This window comes from Vulpes vulpes, chromosome 14, assembly GCF_048418805.1.
Source record: "Vulpes vulpes isolate BD-2025 chromosome 14, VulVul3, whole genome shotgun sequence".
NCBI classification, from domain to species: domain Eukaryota; kingdom Metazoa; phylum Chordata; class Mammalia; order Carnivora; family Canidae; genus Vulpes; species Vulpes vulpes.
In genome coordinates, this window is record NC_132793.1 from 14,529,299 (window position 1) to 14,545,972 (window position 16,674).

General features: G+C 48.8%; 3 protein-coding genes across 3 annotated transcripts; 1 reads left to right on the plus strand and 2 right to left on the minus strand.

Annotated features, from left to right (window-relative positions):
- The first annotated feature begins 203 nt into the window (after positions 1 to 203).
- SPATA25 (spermatogenesis associated 25) lies at positions 204 to 5,500 on the plus strand. The gene is made up of 2 exons (XM_026014712.2): positions 204 to 469; positions 852 to 5,500. The coding sequence occupies exons 1-2, from the start codon at positions 349 to 351 to the stop codon at positions 1,481 to 1,483; spliced, it is 753 nt and encodes a 250-aa protein (XP_025870497.2). The 5' UTR covers positions 204 to 348; the 3' UTR covers positions 1,484 to 5,500.
- On the minus strand, positions 2,428 to 4,037 carry ZSWIM1 (zinc finger SWIM-type containing 1). Its single transcript, XM_072735743.1, has one exon. The coding sequence runs from the start codon at positions 4,035 to 4,037 to the stop codon at positions 2,667 to 2,669; it is 1,371 nt and encodes a 456-aa protein (XP_072591844.1). The 3' UTR covers positions 2,428 to 2,666.
- On the minus strand, positions 2,428 to 16,653 carry ZSWIM3 (zinc finger SWIM-type containing 3). Its single transcript, XM_072735738.1, has 3 exons — positions 16,085 to 16,653; positions 5,126 to 8,695; positions 2,428 to 4,183 (listed from the first exon to the last, which is right to left on the minus strand). Exons 1-2 carry the CDS (start codon positions 16,237 to 16,239, stop codon positions 6,760 to 6,762), a joined length of 2,091 nt encoding a protein of 696 aa, XP_072591839.1. The 5' UTR covers positions 16,240 to 16,653; the 3' UTR covers positions 2,428 to 4,183; positions 5,126 to 6,759.
- Between the last annotated feature and the right edge of the window lie 21 nt (positions 16,654 to 16,674).

The following is a 16,674-nucleotide window of genomic DNA, read 5'->3' on the forward strand; positions in this document are numbered from 1 at the left end:
AGATGAATGAGTGCAGAGCACTCCTCTCATGCTGCAGAGCACAAAGCACTTGCCTCTATTTGTATCTCTGATCATTTGCTTCCATACAAATAGCTTCATATCATCCCTACAACTTCTGGTGAGGTAGTGGGTAGTCATTACTTCTGCTTTACAGAGGAGAATATTGAGGAACAAAACTGTCTGAGTGACTTGCCCAAGGTAGAGGTAAGAACCTAGAATGTCCAGTTCCTGGTCCAGCACTCTTTTAACCCCATCCCATTGTAATATACAGGTTCTAGAATGAACAGGTCAATGCTGTGAGGTGGGTTCCAGGTGTAAAGGGCAGGGACTATGAGGTGACATTCTAGAATGGTGGGAAGGGTAGGACAGGAGGCAGATGACTGTTCCCTCACAAATGGGGGCTTTGGGGCAGCCATGTCCTACTTCGTGTCTCCACAAACTCATCAAGGTCTTCTGCCTTCCAGCCAAGGTGAGAGAGGGGCTCCTGGAATTGGAAGGGGTACCACAGCTTTCCCTGAAAACTTGTTTCCTGGCTCTGGGGAGGTGGAGGTTCTGCTGGACATTTTTGGGCTGGCCTTAGAGTCAATTCTCTGAAGAAAGCCTTCCAAAAGTCCTTACCAGGAACTACCTGCTTGCTCACTCGTTCATTCAACAAACACTTCTCCATTCCTTACTTGGTGCTGGGGACTGGGGGTGCGGATATGAGTAAAACACCTAGTTCCCAACCACTAGACAGCCCTCCTGGGCTGGTCTTAATTGCTCCTGTTTAATATTCTGCTCCTATGCCCTGCCCCTCAGGGCCTCCTGAAAGAGACCAAGAATAACATTCCATCTCATTCTTGTCTCTACAGGTGGGGCTGCTTCTCCAGGCTCATCCCTTGGCCTCTACAGTCCTGTAGAGCCAGTGGTGGTGGCCTCTGGTGGACTAGGCCCACTGAGCCAGAAAGCTGAGCAGGTGGCACCTGTTGCCCAGGCCTGGGGCCCAGCCCTGGCAGTGCCGGAAGCCAGAGGCTGCCCTGGGGGGGCTAGCTGGGAGATACTACAGCGGACTGAGTATGGCCGATACAACCACAAATTCCCCTATGCAAGGCACCCAGAGAGCCTGGGCTGGGAGGATGGCTGCTCCAGAAGCAGAGCTCCCCAGCTGGGTGGCCCCAGCAGGCCTGGGCCCCTGCTGCTGTGTGGGCTGTCACCAGGGGTTCTACCGATGCCCTCCGAGGCAGGGGGGACGGAGGCCGGCTCCCAGCCTGACATCTGCATCCTTACCCTGGCCATGATGATCGCTGGCATCCCCACCGTGCCTGTCCCAGGCCTGAGGGAAGAGGACCTGATCAGGGCTGCTCAAGCTTTCATGATGGCCCATCCAGAGCCAGAAGGGGTTATGGAAGGGGCGCGGTGTGAGCAGACACATGCCCACACAGCCTCAGGGCAAATGCCCCTAATGAGATCCAGGAGAGGCCAGCCTCCTGGCTCCTGCTTGTAGCTGGATGAAATAGCACCAGACACATAGGGTGGCTTCTCCGCATGGTTTTTGGACAGACAGAATTGGGGGTACCTGTGACAAGGATGGGGGGAGAGGGTGGTTGTTTGAGCCACCCTGATGAACACAAGCCTTTCATCTGAGTCATCAGGGCCCAGACCCCAGAAGTTTCTCCAGATATCACTAAGTCAGGAGATAGGTCTTCTCAGGGTAGTTATAATGAAAATTACCTGAGGGAGCCCAGCTTGGAGTGGAGGCCTCTCTTGTACAGTTTTGGGATTTGATCAAGATGTACAAAGTCCTAGGCCATGTGAGCTTTCCTCTTACCTTACATTTCTCAGCCAGCTGAGGGCAAGTGATGGGACGGACCAGAGGCAAGGAAGGAAAATGAACAGTTATTTGAGCGCCCACTGGTCATTGGGCCCATTACATGCAGGCTCCCCTTTAATCTTACCAATGCTCTGAGGATCTCCATTTTTACAGATGAACAGATTGAGCCTTTTGAGGGGTGTCCTGCCTGATGTCCCAGAGCTAGTAAAAGGCACAACCAGGCCTCAAAAATCAGGCAGAGAAAAAACCCAAGATTTGCATGTAGTGTCAGACTCCAAAATCTATTCTTTCCACAATATTTGCTGTCTTCTAGAAGACAACAAAAACTAGTCAAGTGCTGGAACAGACAACATTTGACTTTAATGACCTCTGGGTGGGGGCCGGGGGACAAAGGCTGGGACCCATCTCCTCTCCTCTGTGACTCAGAGGAGTCATCTAATGACTGCAGAAGCTATTACCAAACTCCTGCCCTTGATCCCTTATCTACACCCAGTGTCTTACTCTAGAACAGAAGCCACCTGTTTCAGTAAGGCCCTTGAGCTAAGTGGGTTTTAATCTTTTGAAAAGGCTGACAAACAAAAACCAAACCAAGAATATATATACAACAGAGACTGTGGTCAGCAAAGTCTAAAATATTTATTGCCAGGCCCTTTACAAAAAAGGTTTGCTGACTCCTGTCTTAGGGAACTAGACACATTTTAGGTAGCACACTGTAGTAGAATAGAAGACCCTTGTCCTTTCCTGGGAAGAGGGCCCGCAGGAGTATAATAGTGTGTGTGTGTGTGTGTGTGTTGTGTGTGGGTGGGTGGGTGTGAGTGTGTACGTGTGTATGAACATCTCTGGGCATTTAGGGTAATCAGAGCTGAACCTGCTCATAAGGGCCGATCCAGCTGTCTGCCAGTTCCCGCAGGGTGCTGTACCTCCGTTCAAACTCCTCCTGGCTGCAGTGCTGCAAGAGCTGGCCCACCTCCTCAGTGAGGAGAGCCACGGCCAAGTGCTTATCCAGCGTCTCACTCCACTTGCTGCCCAGGATGTTGTCTAGACTGGCAGCACAGCCTGCTGTCCACTGAGCTGGCAGCATGTCGGGCTGGAGCACCTGGTGGTGGGCACTGAGAATGGCTAGGATGTGGCGGCAGGGCAGGTGGAAGGCCTGGTGAAAGTAGCAGCTGCAGCTGGCAGGGGGCTGGGGCTGCACCCTATGGGTGTCCTCCAGGATCTGGATGTTCACCTTTTCTGAACCGGAGCCAATGAGGTGCACAGATTTTTGGACCACAGCGAGTTCACCCAGACAGAGCTGGGCAGCTGGCCCCGTGCAGATGGCATTGAGGGAGTGCTGGATGCGGGCTTCTACTAGCTGCTCCACTTTGGGGCTTTCGGGGCTGATGTCTAAGGCGGCATGATTGTTCTGGAGACTCAGGCCCAGGCTAAAACTTGCCTTGTCTCCAGAGTTCTGGTGCATGTATCGGAGCAGAGAGACCATGCCTTGTTCCACACATGGGGTAGTGCCGAAGAACTGGCTGAGGACGCGGGTGGTGACCTCCAGGCTTTGGAAGTAGCGGCTGCTCTCAGCTCGGCTTCTCCAGCGGTGGGCCAGCCAGATGCGGTCGTTGAGCAGCCAGTGTGAGTGGAGCTCGGGCAGCTGGGTAGGAGGGATGCAGCTGCTCAGGAGTGTATACAACTTCCTTAGGTTGCCAGCTGTGGCTGAGCACATCGTGCTCTGCAGGGAAGTAAGGAGCACCCTTTCCACAGGCTGTCCAAGTGACAGCTGATAGAATTTGCCCTGGAGGAACTTACAGATATGGAAGGCTGAGAGCAGGACCTCGGCCGCGGGAAACTCCATAGCAAGGGTGGGCAAGGGGAGGAAGTGAGGATCCACCAGGATGGTACAGACTCTCTCCCATGCTGGGTTAAACTTCTTGAACACCTGGAACATCTGGGCCAGGCCCTCAGCATCCTCTTTGGCAGGAATGGCAAAGTAGACTGCCCGGGCGAGATGACCCTCCAGCTGCACCCGAGGTCCATCTACCAGGAAGGTATATAGCACCTTGCCCATTGGGTTATAGGTCCGGTGGATAAATAAGATCTCAGGGAAATGGGCAAAGACACCTTGCATAAAGCAGCTCTGGTAGTTGAGGGTATCTAACTGAGCAGTCTTGCTAACCTGATACAGCAGCATAGGTGGGTTTGGGTCCTCAATCAAGAGCTCATTCAGCATTGTCAGGGCCATGAGGGAGATGGGAGATGTCTAGATGCCACAGTCAAAATATTTTCTCTGCAAGGCTGCTGTCCAGGAGACTTTCAGGATCTCAAGCTCCAACTAAGTTGAAGCTTGAGGCTGGAATGTAGTTCCCCGATCTTGTTCCAAAGATGGGCCTATGGAGAGGAACAGAAGTTTAAGGAGACAGTAGGGGCTTGGTTCCTCAATTATTCATCCAGACAATATTGCTTACTCTGTATCCTCACTGTCCTGGGTGAGATACACAATAAACATGTAAACAAAGATATAACAGGCAATGAAGGTTAGCAAGACCACAAAACTGGGTAACAGGTAGAAGGTAAGTTGGGGGAGGGAGGGATACTTCAGTTAAGGTGGTCAGGGAAGCTCTCTCTTGCTGGGGAGGGAGATGACATTGGAGCTGAGACCTAACTGATAAGCTGGCCATGGAAAGATTCAGTTCCAAGAGATTTAAGTGGGTGTGAAGGCTAGAGCTGCATATGGTCTTTTTTTTTTCTCCTCAAACAGCATTTAAAATATTTGTTTAGCACATTATATTTACAGATTACTGCTTGGCATCCATTCTTCCATTTGGTCCTAGTATACATAAGAGAACTTTTATGATGCTGGGCAAGTCAGTGACTCCCTCTGAGCTTCAAGCCCTTGAACCACAAACAGGGGCTATCGAATGTGCATGGCTGACTTCTCCTGCCTCCCCAGAAATCCCTCTAAATGCAGTACTCTGTCCCAGTGTTTACTCAATTTGGCCCCAAACCGGGTTACTGTCCCCATTTTACAGATGAGAAACTGAGGTTCAAAGAGGTTAAGTGACTTGCCCACCATTACTCTGCAAGTAGCTGGAAGCTGAGCCTTTGGCTCGACATCCTGGCTGCTTTGCACAGTACCTGAGGTCCAAACACCAGAGAGGGGGCGCAGCCTGTGACCTCTCACCCGGGTGGGGGGATGTAGAGGTCGGACGTTCGCGTCCCGAGTCCGGCCGGAGCCAGAAGAGAAGTCAACCTCCCACCCCTTTGGGAGCTGTCATGGCTGACCGCGGTCATCAGTTGCCTCACACCTTCACCCCTTCAGAAATCACTCACCTACGGCCTGGCTCCGTCGCCATTTCTCCCTATTTGACCCTGGCTCTGACTCTGACTGACCTCTAGGCTCACCAACCGCGGCGCCAGCTTCGCCGAGACTCGGGCCAATGGCCTGAAGAGTTCGCGTTCGGCCTTTGGGGCCTAGGCCAATCGTAGCCCGGCGATCTGTGGGCGGGCGCTGTTCCCAGGGTTACGAGGGGCTCGGCTGGCGGTGGCCAATGAGAGCCCGAGGACACCAGGATCCTAGAGAGCCGGAGCCGGGAGGCTGGAACTCCGCAGCCCCGCGTGGGGACCGGACGCGGGAAGGGCATGTTGCTATGGAAACTCCTCAGGGGTCGAAAATTTAAAGGGAAATAAACAGCGGTGCTTTATGGATTTTTTTTTTCTTTCTTTCTTGTCTGGTCAAATTCCAAAGCCCGGGGGAAGGTGGAGGGGAGGAAAGGGTGCCTCTGTAATTGTACCGTGTCTCCTGCTTTATGGGGAAACTGAGGCCCAGGCCTCGAAATCTGCCCTCTCCATTACAGCTGAGGAAATCCAGATCTTGTGAGAGCTGAACCTTCTGTTGCCCAGCCCCGCCCCCTCCATTGTTTTGTAGAAGAGATCCGGTAGCGCGCGGTGATCTTTATAAGGTCAGGGCAGACTGGCAGACGAGCGCAGGAACCAAGGCAGACTGCCACCTTTGACCTCGGTTCCCCTGAACAGAACATCCTGGAAAGCTGGGTAGCTCCCAGGATTTAGGTGGTTAAGATTATAAACTAGCAACAACAAAAGTCCAGGCTGGTGCTTAGAACTGGAAGGAAAAAGTTCTGTTTATATAAATCTAGATGGCAAATTGGGATTAGAACAGGCCAAGACTCATTTTTACAGATGAGGAACGTAGGGTCAAAGAAATTAGAAACCTGCCCACAGTCTCCCAGCAAGTGCAGGTAGTAGACTCTAGGGTTCAGGTTTCCCTCGCCCCACATCTATTTGGTGGCTTCCTGCTAGAATTCTAGGCGGCATGAAATCCTTGTTGAAGGCTTGGTTGGTGGGAAGAGGATGAAGTTGGTGGCAGACTGCTAAGTCTTTGAATTTAAGGCATCAGATTCTGTTTGGCCCCACAACCCCCATTAGATTCCTTCCCTGTCCAAACAGCACACATTTCCCCAGCTTGTTTGATTTTATTAAAAAAAAAAACAAAAAAAAAAAACTTTAATGTGAATAAAAATAAGTACAAATAACATATTCTTTGTAAAGAGCAGCAACAGCCAAGGATCACCCTCTGTCCCTGAAAACAGGTCCTTTTCCCAGGTATAGACTGTCTCGCCCTATACTAGGGCAGGAGTTCAACTCTAATGGGAGTGAGATCTCTGATCTCAGGAGATGAGCAGAAAGAGGGATGACCTTTCAGCATGGAGATAACTTTGGCCTTGACAATGAAGGAGGCTCCCAAAGAATGACAAAGGTAGGGCAGAAGAGGGGTAGGCTTGAAGGACTGTCATGTAGTGGGGTTCTTCTACCCCCTGATGTAACTATCTTCCTAGCCCTACGTAGGGACACTGGTTGAAATGCTGACCCTAGCATGTCCTGCCCGCCTTGGGCTCTCCGACTTCCAAGAAGAGGGATCTGTGGTCCAGCGTGCCAGTGCTAGTGCTTCAGTCATGAATTGTGGCTCCAGCAAGAGGGAGTCCCTCCCCTTCCTCTGGCTTTCCCCAGAGGAAAGGGAGGCGGCCCACATCCTTGAAGTCCTCTGGCTGCTGACTGGGCTCAGGAGGCTGGCAGGGGTCCGCCCAGATGTCCACAATCTTGCGCAGGGTGGAATAGCGCTCCTCTAGCTCTGGCCCTTCACTCTGCATGAGCAGGTTTGCCAGCTCCCTGCTTAGGTCCTGAATCATGTCACTCCGTCCTTGCTTCCCTGGCTGGCCTGTGTTTGGGATCATGACAGGGTCCCGGAGCTCCCCGTTGGGCCCGAGGAGGTGCTGGTACCTCTTCTGCCACCGGCGGCACACCATGGCTTCACCCACGGGCTTCTGGCTGGTATGCAGCAGGGCCAGAATGTGCCGGCATGGCAGGTGGTACGACTGTTGAAAGGAACAGCTGCAGCTACAGCCATCTTTGCTAACATGGTGAGAATCCTCTAGTAGCTGAATGTCCACAGAGGAGCCAGCCAGGTCCACCAGGTGGGTGGAGTTCTGTACCACCTCCCACTCGTTCTGGCACAGCTTATAGGCCAGCTGGGAGCCACTCTCATGCAAGGCATCCAGCATGCCGCCCTGGGAGGGCCATACCTGTGGCTGCTGCTGCAGCTGCACCCGCTGGGGGCCGGGCTTGGTCTCTTCCATGGGGAGCCTGCTGAGGTTGCCCCCACAGACTCCAAACGCCTTCTTGGGCTTTGGTGGCAGGCTGGCTGGCCGGGCTCTCTTTAACTTGGGAGGAGCTGTGGGCACATTCTTCAAGCCTTTGGTATTAAAGAAGTCTATATAATCTACAAAGCGGAGGATACAGTCCAGCAAAGACTGCTGTTCCCGGAAAAGGCTGGACACCTTGCTGGTGATGACATCTAGGCTATCCATGTATGTGTTACACGCATGTAGGCCTTTCCTCACGTGCATGTACCACAGCAGCTCACAGGAGAACCAGTGGGCCTGGAGGAAGCTGAAGAGCTCCTCGTCTAGGAGGGCTTGGGACATCTGACAGAGATTTTGCAGGCTGGCATCAGAAGTGACAAACACCGCCTCCCGCAGGGCTTCCTTCATGAGCCTTTTAAAGGATGGATTTGCTGAACTCCGATGCAACTTCTTCTCCAGGAGCCGGGTGGTGTGGTAGATAGAGAGGAGGATGCGCGCAGCAGGGAAGATCTCCTGCAGGATGGCTCGATGGGGGAAGGAGGGATCCACAAACACCACCTTGACCTTGGGCCAGTCACAGTTGAACTCCGTGAAGATACTCAGCATCTTGGCCACAGAGGTAGCCGTCTCAGCCTGAAGCACGGCAAAGTGTACCACTCGACCCTCTCGTTCCTTGTTCTCCACCAAGAAAGCATAAAGGATGTGGCCCTGGGCGTTCTCCACCCGGTGTAGCAAGAGATTCTCTGGGAAGCGGATAAACAGATCACTCATCTTGCTGCTCTGGAAGCTCAACCGGTCCAGGTCTTGGCTGTTGCCCACGCTGAGTGAAGCCATGGAACCCTCATCCACCTTAAGAAAGTTTTTCATCACTTTGGCTATCTTGGCCAGGTCAGAAGGAGTGATTCCCTCCTGCTCTGGCTTTGAGGGTGTTTGGACCTTATCTAAGCAAAATGATGGTTCAACAAGGGACTTCTTGGCCAGGTCAAGGTCCTTCTCGATCATGGGCTGCGCAGGCTGGGGTTTCTGCAGGCATACGGTCTTCTGAGATTTGCCAGCGGTGTCTCCTCTGGGACCTGCAGTTTTGTAGTCAACGTGGATGTGCTGGGTGTTGAGTTCACTGATGAACAATCTATCCAGTTTCTCATTGTACCGCAGGAGCAAGTATGCTGGGCACATGTCCACCTCTGATGTTCTCTTCCTGTTTGACTGAGTCCGAATACAGACAAATTTCACCTGCACATATCTAAGGAAGGTAGAGGTGACAGTGAGAAAGGTACTGCCCACCCCTTTCTAAGACAAGACCCCGTAGGGACTTACAGTGGCTGCTATGTGTCCCAGAGACCACGAGGCAGTGTAGGACGTAGGGAAGGAAGACTGATATTCACATTCCAATCCCAAAGTGTTTAGCTCTTTTGTCAAGACCCTGCCCAACTGACACTGCATTCATTTTCATCATCAGCAGTTCAAAGCCCCCACTCCTTTCATTCATGCTCTGTGGCCTGTCTGCAGCTCCCAGTGATTCAGCATGAGGCAAGACACGAGGGAAAACAGACAAGAGGCGGCAGCAGAGGGCCAGCTGGTTACTCACTGTTTAAAATGTCCTTTATGTTCTTGCCTTTTGGGGAACTACTGCTTTTGCCTCCTCCTCCTCCAGACAGCAAAGATACAAGTGGCCTTCTCTCAGAGGAAAGATCTCTATTCATCTTTCACTTAAACAAAAATGTCCAAATCCCAAGAGAGTCTAAGAATCCCGGGGCTAGATGACCTTCGGGTCCCTTTAGCTTTGCCATTCTAGGATGAAAGTGATGATTCAAAGGAGAGGGATAGGGGCACCTACGTGGCTGAATCAGTTAAGCATCTGCCTTTGGCTCACCTCATGATCCCAGGGTCCTGGGTTCAAGCCACAGCCTCTCCTTCTACCCCTCCCTCTCACTCATGTTCTCACATGCTCTGCTGTCTCTCTCAAATAATCTTAAATAAACAAAGGAGAGGGATAATTAAATTGAATATCTGTTCTTTTCCTATCATCATTCAACCCATGCTTCGAGGCCAAATCAGGTCTCACCTTCTCCAGTAAGCCTTTGTGGATGTTTCAACCCATAGTAACTGCTCCCTTCTTGGAATTCATTGCATTTATTTAACATAAAAGGCTTAAAACTTCTCTGGGTGGCAGCATAACTAGTGGTTAAACTGGAGAGAGATGCTGGAGGCTGACTACCTGGATATTAATAAGGACTCCATCACTCGTAAGATCTTTGACTTTATGCAAGTCACTTTACCTCTCTGTGTGCAGTTTCCTAGTCATAAAATGAGACTGTCTTATTAAGACTGTTATGAGGATTAGCCCTGTCTGGCTCAATGGGTAGAATGTGCAACTCTTCATCTTGGGTTTGTAAGTTTGAGCTCCACCACACTGGGTGTAGAGATCATTTAAAAATAAAATCTTAAAAAAAAAAAAAAAAAAAAAGAGGAGCTCCTGGGTGGCAATGTGGTTGAGTGTCTGCCTTTGGCTCGGGTCATGATCCCGGGATTCTGGGATCAAGTCCCACATCAGGCTCCCAGTGGGGAGCCTGCTTTTCCCTCTGCCTATTCTTTGCCTCTCTCTGTGTCTCTCATGGATAAATAGAATCTTAAAAAAAAAAAAAAAAAAAAAAAAAAAAGATTGTTATATGTATTAAAGAAGCCTGAGACATAATAGCCCAGAGCCTGGTTCACCCTTTTATTTATGCTAAATCAAAGTCTGCTACTGTTATTATAGCTCTTATGTCTTATGACATTCTCTTGGATGTTTATAAAGTACCTTTATAATTGGATGGGGCTATTGTCAAGTGACAGGACTGAGTTATTTCTCAGTGTATTCCAAGCACCTAACACAATGCTATTCTTTCAGCAGATGCTTATCAAAGATGTTCTGATAAATGACTCATAGACCATGGGTGGCACAGGTTGCACCCCTGCCTCCTCAGGGAGTGTCCCAGCAACAAGGAGAAGGGAAAAAAAATCTCAGCCTCTGGCATGACGTGACACAGCCTGGACTTCTCACTAACCCTTTCCAAACACTCTAATCTTGCTGGTCCTGTCTACCCACCCTGTGGGGTAAGCTTAGAAAAACAGGATACGTCAGGTCTACAATAACAGGGTGGCATGGCCCAGGGCTGGAAATGCCTGTACCTGTTGTGTGCCTAGTGCTGGGATGGCAACACCATCCCCAGCTCAGGGCCAGGAGGGGCTTGGGCAGCCAACTGGTATGGCAAGGCCAGTCATAGTGACCTAGGTGTTGCCTCTGCCTATCTCACTAGCCAATCTTCCCACCCCCTCACCATCTCACATTTTGTGCCCTAGAAAGACAAACTGCCTACAGCATCCTGTACTCACTATGCTGTCTCTCAGTTCTCTGCCTTTGCTTGTATTTGTCTCTCTCTGGAATGCCCTTCCCACCTGTTTTCATCTTAAAGCTTACTCATCCTTCAGGACTATGTGCAACCATCAATGTTTCTAGGAAGCCTTCCCCAAGCCCACAGACTGGGCCCTACTCTTTTGCTGGCTTAAGATCTTAGCATAGCCCTAGCTCATCAAATGAGATTGACTTCATGTGTTCTTTTTTTTTTTTTTTTAAAGATTTTATTTATTTATTCATGAGAGACAAAGAGAGAGGCAGAGACACAGGCAGAGGGAGAAGCAAGTTCCCTGCAGGGAGCCTGATGTGGACTCCATTCCTGGACCCGGATCACATCCTGAGCCCAAGGCAGATGCTCAATTGCTGAGCCACCCAGGTGTCCCATGAGCCACCCAGGCATCCCAACTTCATGTGTTCTTAATGCAGGTTTGTTAGGCTACTCCGAAAAAAGATACTGGTGAACACCAACCATAAGGGTCTTTCAAACCTTTCCTGATCCTATTAATGACTGACTGTACCTCCCAGGGTAGAAATTTTGCCATTCTAATTCCTCCTATTCCACGTCTATACCCAATATGTTAACAAGGCTTTTACAGTCTTTCCTGCCAGTACAACATGTATTAAGGTATCATATGCCAGGCTTTATTAAGCCCCTAATGTGCACCACTTTATACTAGGAAAGGGGTTCTATTATCCTAATTTTACAGATGGGGAAACAGGCTTAAAAATGTTCTCAAGGATAAGAATCTGGGATATGAACTAAGCCTGCTTGGCTAGTGTCTGTGTAGTTAACCCTTATGCTGCCTGTCTTGTTGTCAAAATCTCTCTCCTTTCTCAGAATAATAATTTTTACCCCTTCAGCTTGACCCTCAACACACTAGTCAGGTCCAATAACTTCCTTATAGATCACTAAATGTCCTTGTTGGCATCATGCATTTCAAACATAATAGGTACTAGGGTGAAGCTTGCTTTTTTCCCTGCTTTGCTTCATCTTTTTTTATTGAGATATAACCTGCCTACAATGAAGTATACAAATCTTTTGTTAAGAATTTGTTGAGCGGGGATCCCTGGGTGGCTCAGGGGTTTGGTGCCTGCCTTTGGCCCAGGGCGTGATTCTGGAGTCCTGGGATCGAGTCCCGCATTAGGCTCCCTGCATAGAGCCTGCTTCTTCTTCCACCTGTGTCTCTGCCTCTCTCTCATGAATAAATAAAATCCTTAAAAAAAAAAACAAAAACAACCTTGTTGAGCACTTCTGTTATTTTAGTCTGTACCTAGTTGCCTCCCAGCTTAAAACATCGACTCCTGAGGGCAGGCACAAGGCTTCACATCTTTAAGAATCTCCCTTAGTGCTTATATCACAGACTGCTCACTCGGGATCTGGAGGGAGTCAGCCAGCCTTCCTTCCCATCCACTTTCTAGGCGTTTATATTCCCTACTGGACAGCATCACCAGTGTGTTCCCGTGTTGGCTCCCATAGCTGGCACCCACCAGATGCTTGAAGCACATGTGCCAAATGAACATTAAATGATTCTCCTCGTATAACATGACAAGTTTACTAGGCAGAGCATGGGGAACATTCTGTCAGACAACTTGGCTTCTGGTCCTAGCATTGTTACTTTCACTACGACATGGGACAAGTCCTTTGTTTAATTTCAAACATTTACCAAGTCCCGCTATGTACTGAATACTACAGTAGTTGTTCACAGGGCTACATAGACTCATTAGTCTCCACTCTCTAAGTCTAGTGAACAGAGAGAGACTCACATAGGTAGCCAGTGAAGTCAAAATCAAGTGAATGGTTAAGGAGAGGTACAAGCAATATTACAATAGAACAAAGAATAATTCCCTCTATGGGAACTTGTACAGATTAACTACGGATTTTGATTAATTTTACATAAGATTTGTGTCCTTGTGTGTAAATCATACCTTCAGCAATGAATAGGATTTTTATAGGTAAAGTCATTTTAGACAATGTAACTTGAGTTAGGAACAAGACTCTGAGTCAGAAGATCTGAGTTTAAGTTCTAGCTCTACCACTTATTAGCTGTGTGAGCCTGGACAAGTCATTTCACTTTCTCTAAGCCTCCAAATCCTTATCTGTAAACACAGAAATAACAAGAGTACTGGTCTATAGTTCATCAAAGTCAGTACCTCATCCCAAACCAATTAGAAGTCAGCATCTCATCCAAAACCAATCAGAACCACTAGAAGTGAATTCATTTAAAATGTTGTGACTGCATCTGTGGGTTGCTAACTCAACAGCCCTTAGCCCCTTCTTCCTTACTAACAGCAAGCCAACTTAATTTGGGTTGCCATTCCTCCCCCACATAGCTAAGTACTTCAGGGCTAGTCTAAGCCAATTAAGGTAATCTCATTAGGAATGGGCATGGATACTGGCCCAATTCTGAAGAAAAAAACATGAGAGGAAATCTGCAGGAAACCAAGGAAGGCTTTTCCCTTTGGATATGACTTCTGCCTTCGTGAGGAGCCTTTCTGCAGGCAAAGCTTGAGACCTGAGGATGGCAGAGTAGAAAGACACAAAAAGCCTGGGCCATGGAAACAATGACCCTCAGAGGCCCCCCTCTGAGCTTCTAAGAAAGAAGCCATTTTGAGTCAGAGTTTTCAGTTAATTGCAGCCAAAAAACATTCCCCAGAAACAACATATCAGAGTAAATAGTGGGAAAAAAAAAGACTTGAGTGAAACTTAATCTTATAATAGACTAAAATTATGAAGTTAATATATTTAGGGGCACCTGGCTGGGTTAGTTGGAAGACCAAGCAACTCTTGATTTCAGAGTTGTGATTCAAGCCCCATGTTGGGTGTAGAGATCACTTAAATAGTTTAAAAAATATTATATTTAACAAAATGTAGGTTATAATGGCAGCTGTATACAAATTCTTAAAGCATGACTTACAGTATCAAATATTTTTTTTTCCCCAAACACTGATACTTTATTCATGTCTTTCACAATATGGAAAGGTTTTACAGAAATATTCCTAAGCTCTATCAGGCTTCCCAAGGACCTAATTTAATTCTTCACTATGCAAATCCTTTGTCAAATTCCTCACATAATCAGCCTTGTTGACTTCCTTTCTTCCCTTGTTCATGGGTGTCAGGCTGAGGGAGATGGAAGGGGTTCTCCATCATTACTTTCAGAGACCCAAGTCCTACAGGTCTTGGGAGATGTGTAATTTCAGCCTGCAATTCATTTTATTTCCATTGTATTATCCTAATGTTTACCACATCCATTGATTAGCCAGAAACTGAGTGCCAAAGATGTTAATGAGACTGGTAGAGATAAGCAGGACATTATTAAATAGTGACTAATTTTTTTAGTGGCTGGTTTATTAGCATGATTTTTATATGACATCTGCTTTCCTACTGGGCCTTGTGACTATGGATACATGGAAAATGAAAACTCAGATAACAAGGCCTAGTTCAAAGGGTGTGTAAGGATTAAATAAAACAATGCCTGTAAAATCAGAGTGTCTGGAATGCAGTAGCTATTAAACTGAATGGCAGTGGAGAGAGAATACTTCATGGAGTGTTTGAAGAATATCAATCCCCCAAAAGAAAAACAAAACAACTGTATATAAAAATATGAGAGGGGAAACTGGGCATAAAAATCAAAGAAGTTGGGCAGCCCGGGTGGCCCAGCGGTTTAGCGCCACCTTCAGCCCGGGGTGGAATCCTGGAGACCTGGGGCAGACTCCCATGTCGGGCTCCCTGCCATGGAGCCTGCTGCTCCCTCTGCCTGTGTCTCTGCCTCTCTCTCTCTCTCTCTGTGCCTGTCATGAATAAATAAATAAAATCCAAAAAAAAAAAAAAAAAAAACAACAAAAAAAACCCGGTAAACTTCTCTTAAAAAAAAAAAATCAAAGAAGTTCGAGTGGAATGGGACTTTTGATCATTTAGTGATAATTCCTACAGCACATTTGCCTCTCAAAGTACTGAGTCCCAGTACCACTTTCTAACATGTCCTCATTACAGTTTCGGAGTACTTACAGAGCACCACGTTTCTGCTCCTATACGCATTTCTGTTATTTACTCTTCACCGCATCCATCTCATTTTACAAAGGATGAAACGGTCACAGAAATGAAGTGTTCCCCAACTTCCAGTGTAAAGCCTGTCTTTCTGGCTCCAGAGCTTTCCCTTTTAACCACTGATGGGGTTCAGGACAGGCTGCCCCAGAATTTGCCACTTTGGCATGTGGATTATTCTGAGCTGAAAACCATCAAGGTCCAACAGACTCAAGAAGAGCTTTTCTCCTCTCCCTTAACTGCCTAACAATAATTTAGACAGGGAGCTTGTACCGTTCCTTGAGTTGGCCCCCTCAGAGTGTGTTCAAATCTAAACTGATTTGCAATTTTTTAAAAAGTGGAGATATTGCCCCAAATTTGGATTTCTTGTCCTGCTCCCATTTCTGGCAACACCGGATCTTCATTTCCACCTGGTGGCCATTAGCTGGAGTTGATTAGATAGGGCCTGCTCTCCATGTCACCACACACCTCTGTGGTCTCTGCTACAAAGACCGTTGTTATTTCATCATTCTTTCTCTTAGGGTGAAATTAAAACTTTCTGACGCTGGGCTGTTTCACCCGAGCCCTGAAGACAATGGAGTTGTCAACCCTCTCAGCCTGTTTTCTCAGCTGCCAAAAGGGAAAAACAGCATTTATCTATAATTCTCAATACAGCCCTGCCTGGTAAAGCATGCACACAACAGCGAAGGATGCCTGGGGCATGGGAAGTGTCTGAAAAAACGGTTGTTAATCTCAGAAGCTCGAGAACCACGTAGAAAACGAATGAATGAGCAAACTAACCAACAACTGACCCCGTTCATTGCTTTGTCAAGAGAACACTGATGGAGGAAACCATCCCAGAGGCGTTTTGTATCCATTTGTGAAGACGGTACTTTGTACGAGGGATACTGCAGGTGCTCAAAGAATGGGGCAAATTGCAGTTATTTCAGGAAAGCTATAATGGAGTGAATGAATGAAGGGGAAGTGGGTGGTCAAAAAGCGATGCCTTGGGAATGTTTTGCTCTTTCCACCAGGCACAGGACAGGTGCTCGGTGCCTGTTGATTGCCCTGAGACCAGGGCCCAGCTGCGCTCCCTCCTCCTCCTCCTCCTCCTCCTCCTCCTCCTCCTCCTCCTCCTCCAAGGCCTCCCTCCAGGGGACAGTCCGGCATCCTCCCCACCCTCCTGCCCCGCCCCAGACCTGCCCCGCCCTTACAGGATGTCCTCGCGGATGCAGGTGCCATGGTTGAGGTTGTGGAAGCGGACGGAGACGCAGTCCCTGAGAATGAAGGAGCACCTGTTCTCCTTTTTGTAGGCGCTGAAACACTCCTTGAAATCCTCGTAGGTCTTGAAGCAGCTGCCCAGCTCCATGGCCGCCCCCTCAGCCCACACCAGGGGCTGGCCCCCGGATCAACACTAGGATTCAGAGGTCACACTGTGAGGGCCTACAGGCTGGCGCATGTCCAGGATGCCTTAAGGGTCGGCCTCAGCTGAGTGGCCTGTTACGGAGCTCAGGAGGAGCCCTAAGGGCCGAGAGGGCTCAGGGGTCTGGGGGCGTCTTTGCTTTCTCACAGAGGGGAAATGACGCTCAGCTCTTATTATTCAGCCCTGGGTTCCGCCCCCTCACAGTTACATCCAATCACACACGGTATTCCCAGACTGGCACTCATTTTCTCCAATCGCTAGAGAAAGATAGCCCGCCTCTCGCGAAGACTGACAGGAGCGCCGACCAATCATAACTTGGACCCCTCTTTCTTGGGCGGGGGGCCTTGAGGCGATTTCCTGTTACTGGAGCAAGCTGCCGGA

Coding starts and splice junctions, on each gene's coding strand:
- ZSWIM1 (XM_072735743.1), bottom strand. CDS start 4,037: ATGGCCCTGACAATGCTGAATGAGCTCTTGATTGAGGACCCAAACCCA.
- ZSWIM3 (XM_072735738.1), bottom strand. CDS start 16,239: ATGGAGCTGGGCAGCTGCTTCAAGACCTACGAGGATTTCAAGGAGTGT. Junction 8,696..16,084: donor TGCATCCGCGAGGACATCCT/GTAAGGGCGGGG, acceptor TACCTTCCTTAG/ATATGTGCAGGTGAAATTTG.
- SPATA25 (XM_026014712.2), top strand. CDS start 349: ATGGTGGGAAGGGTAGGACAGGAGGCAGATGACTGTTCCCTCACAAAT. Junction 470..851: donor TCTTCTGCCTTCCAGCCAAG/GTGAGAGAGGGG, acceptor TTGTCTCTACAG/GTGGGGCTGCTTCTCCAGGC.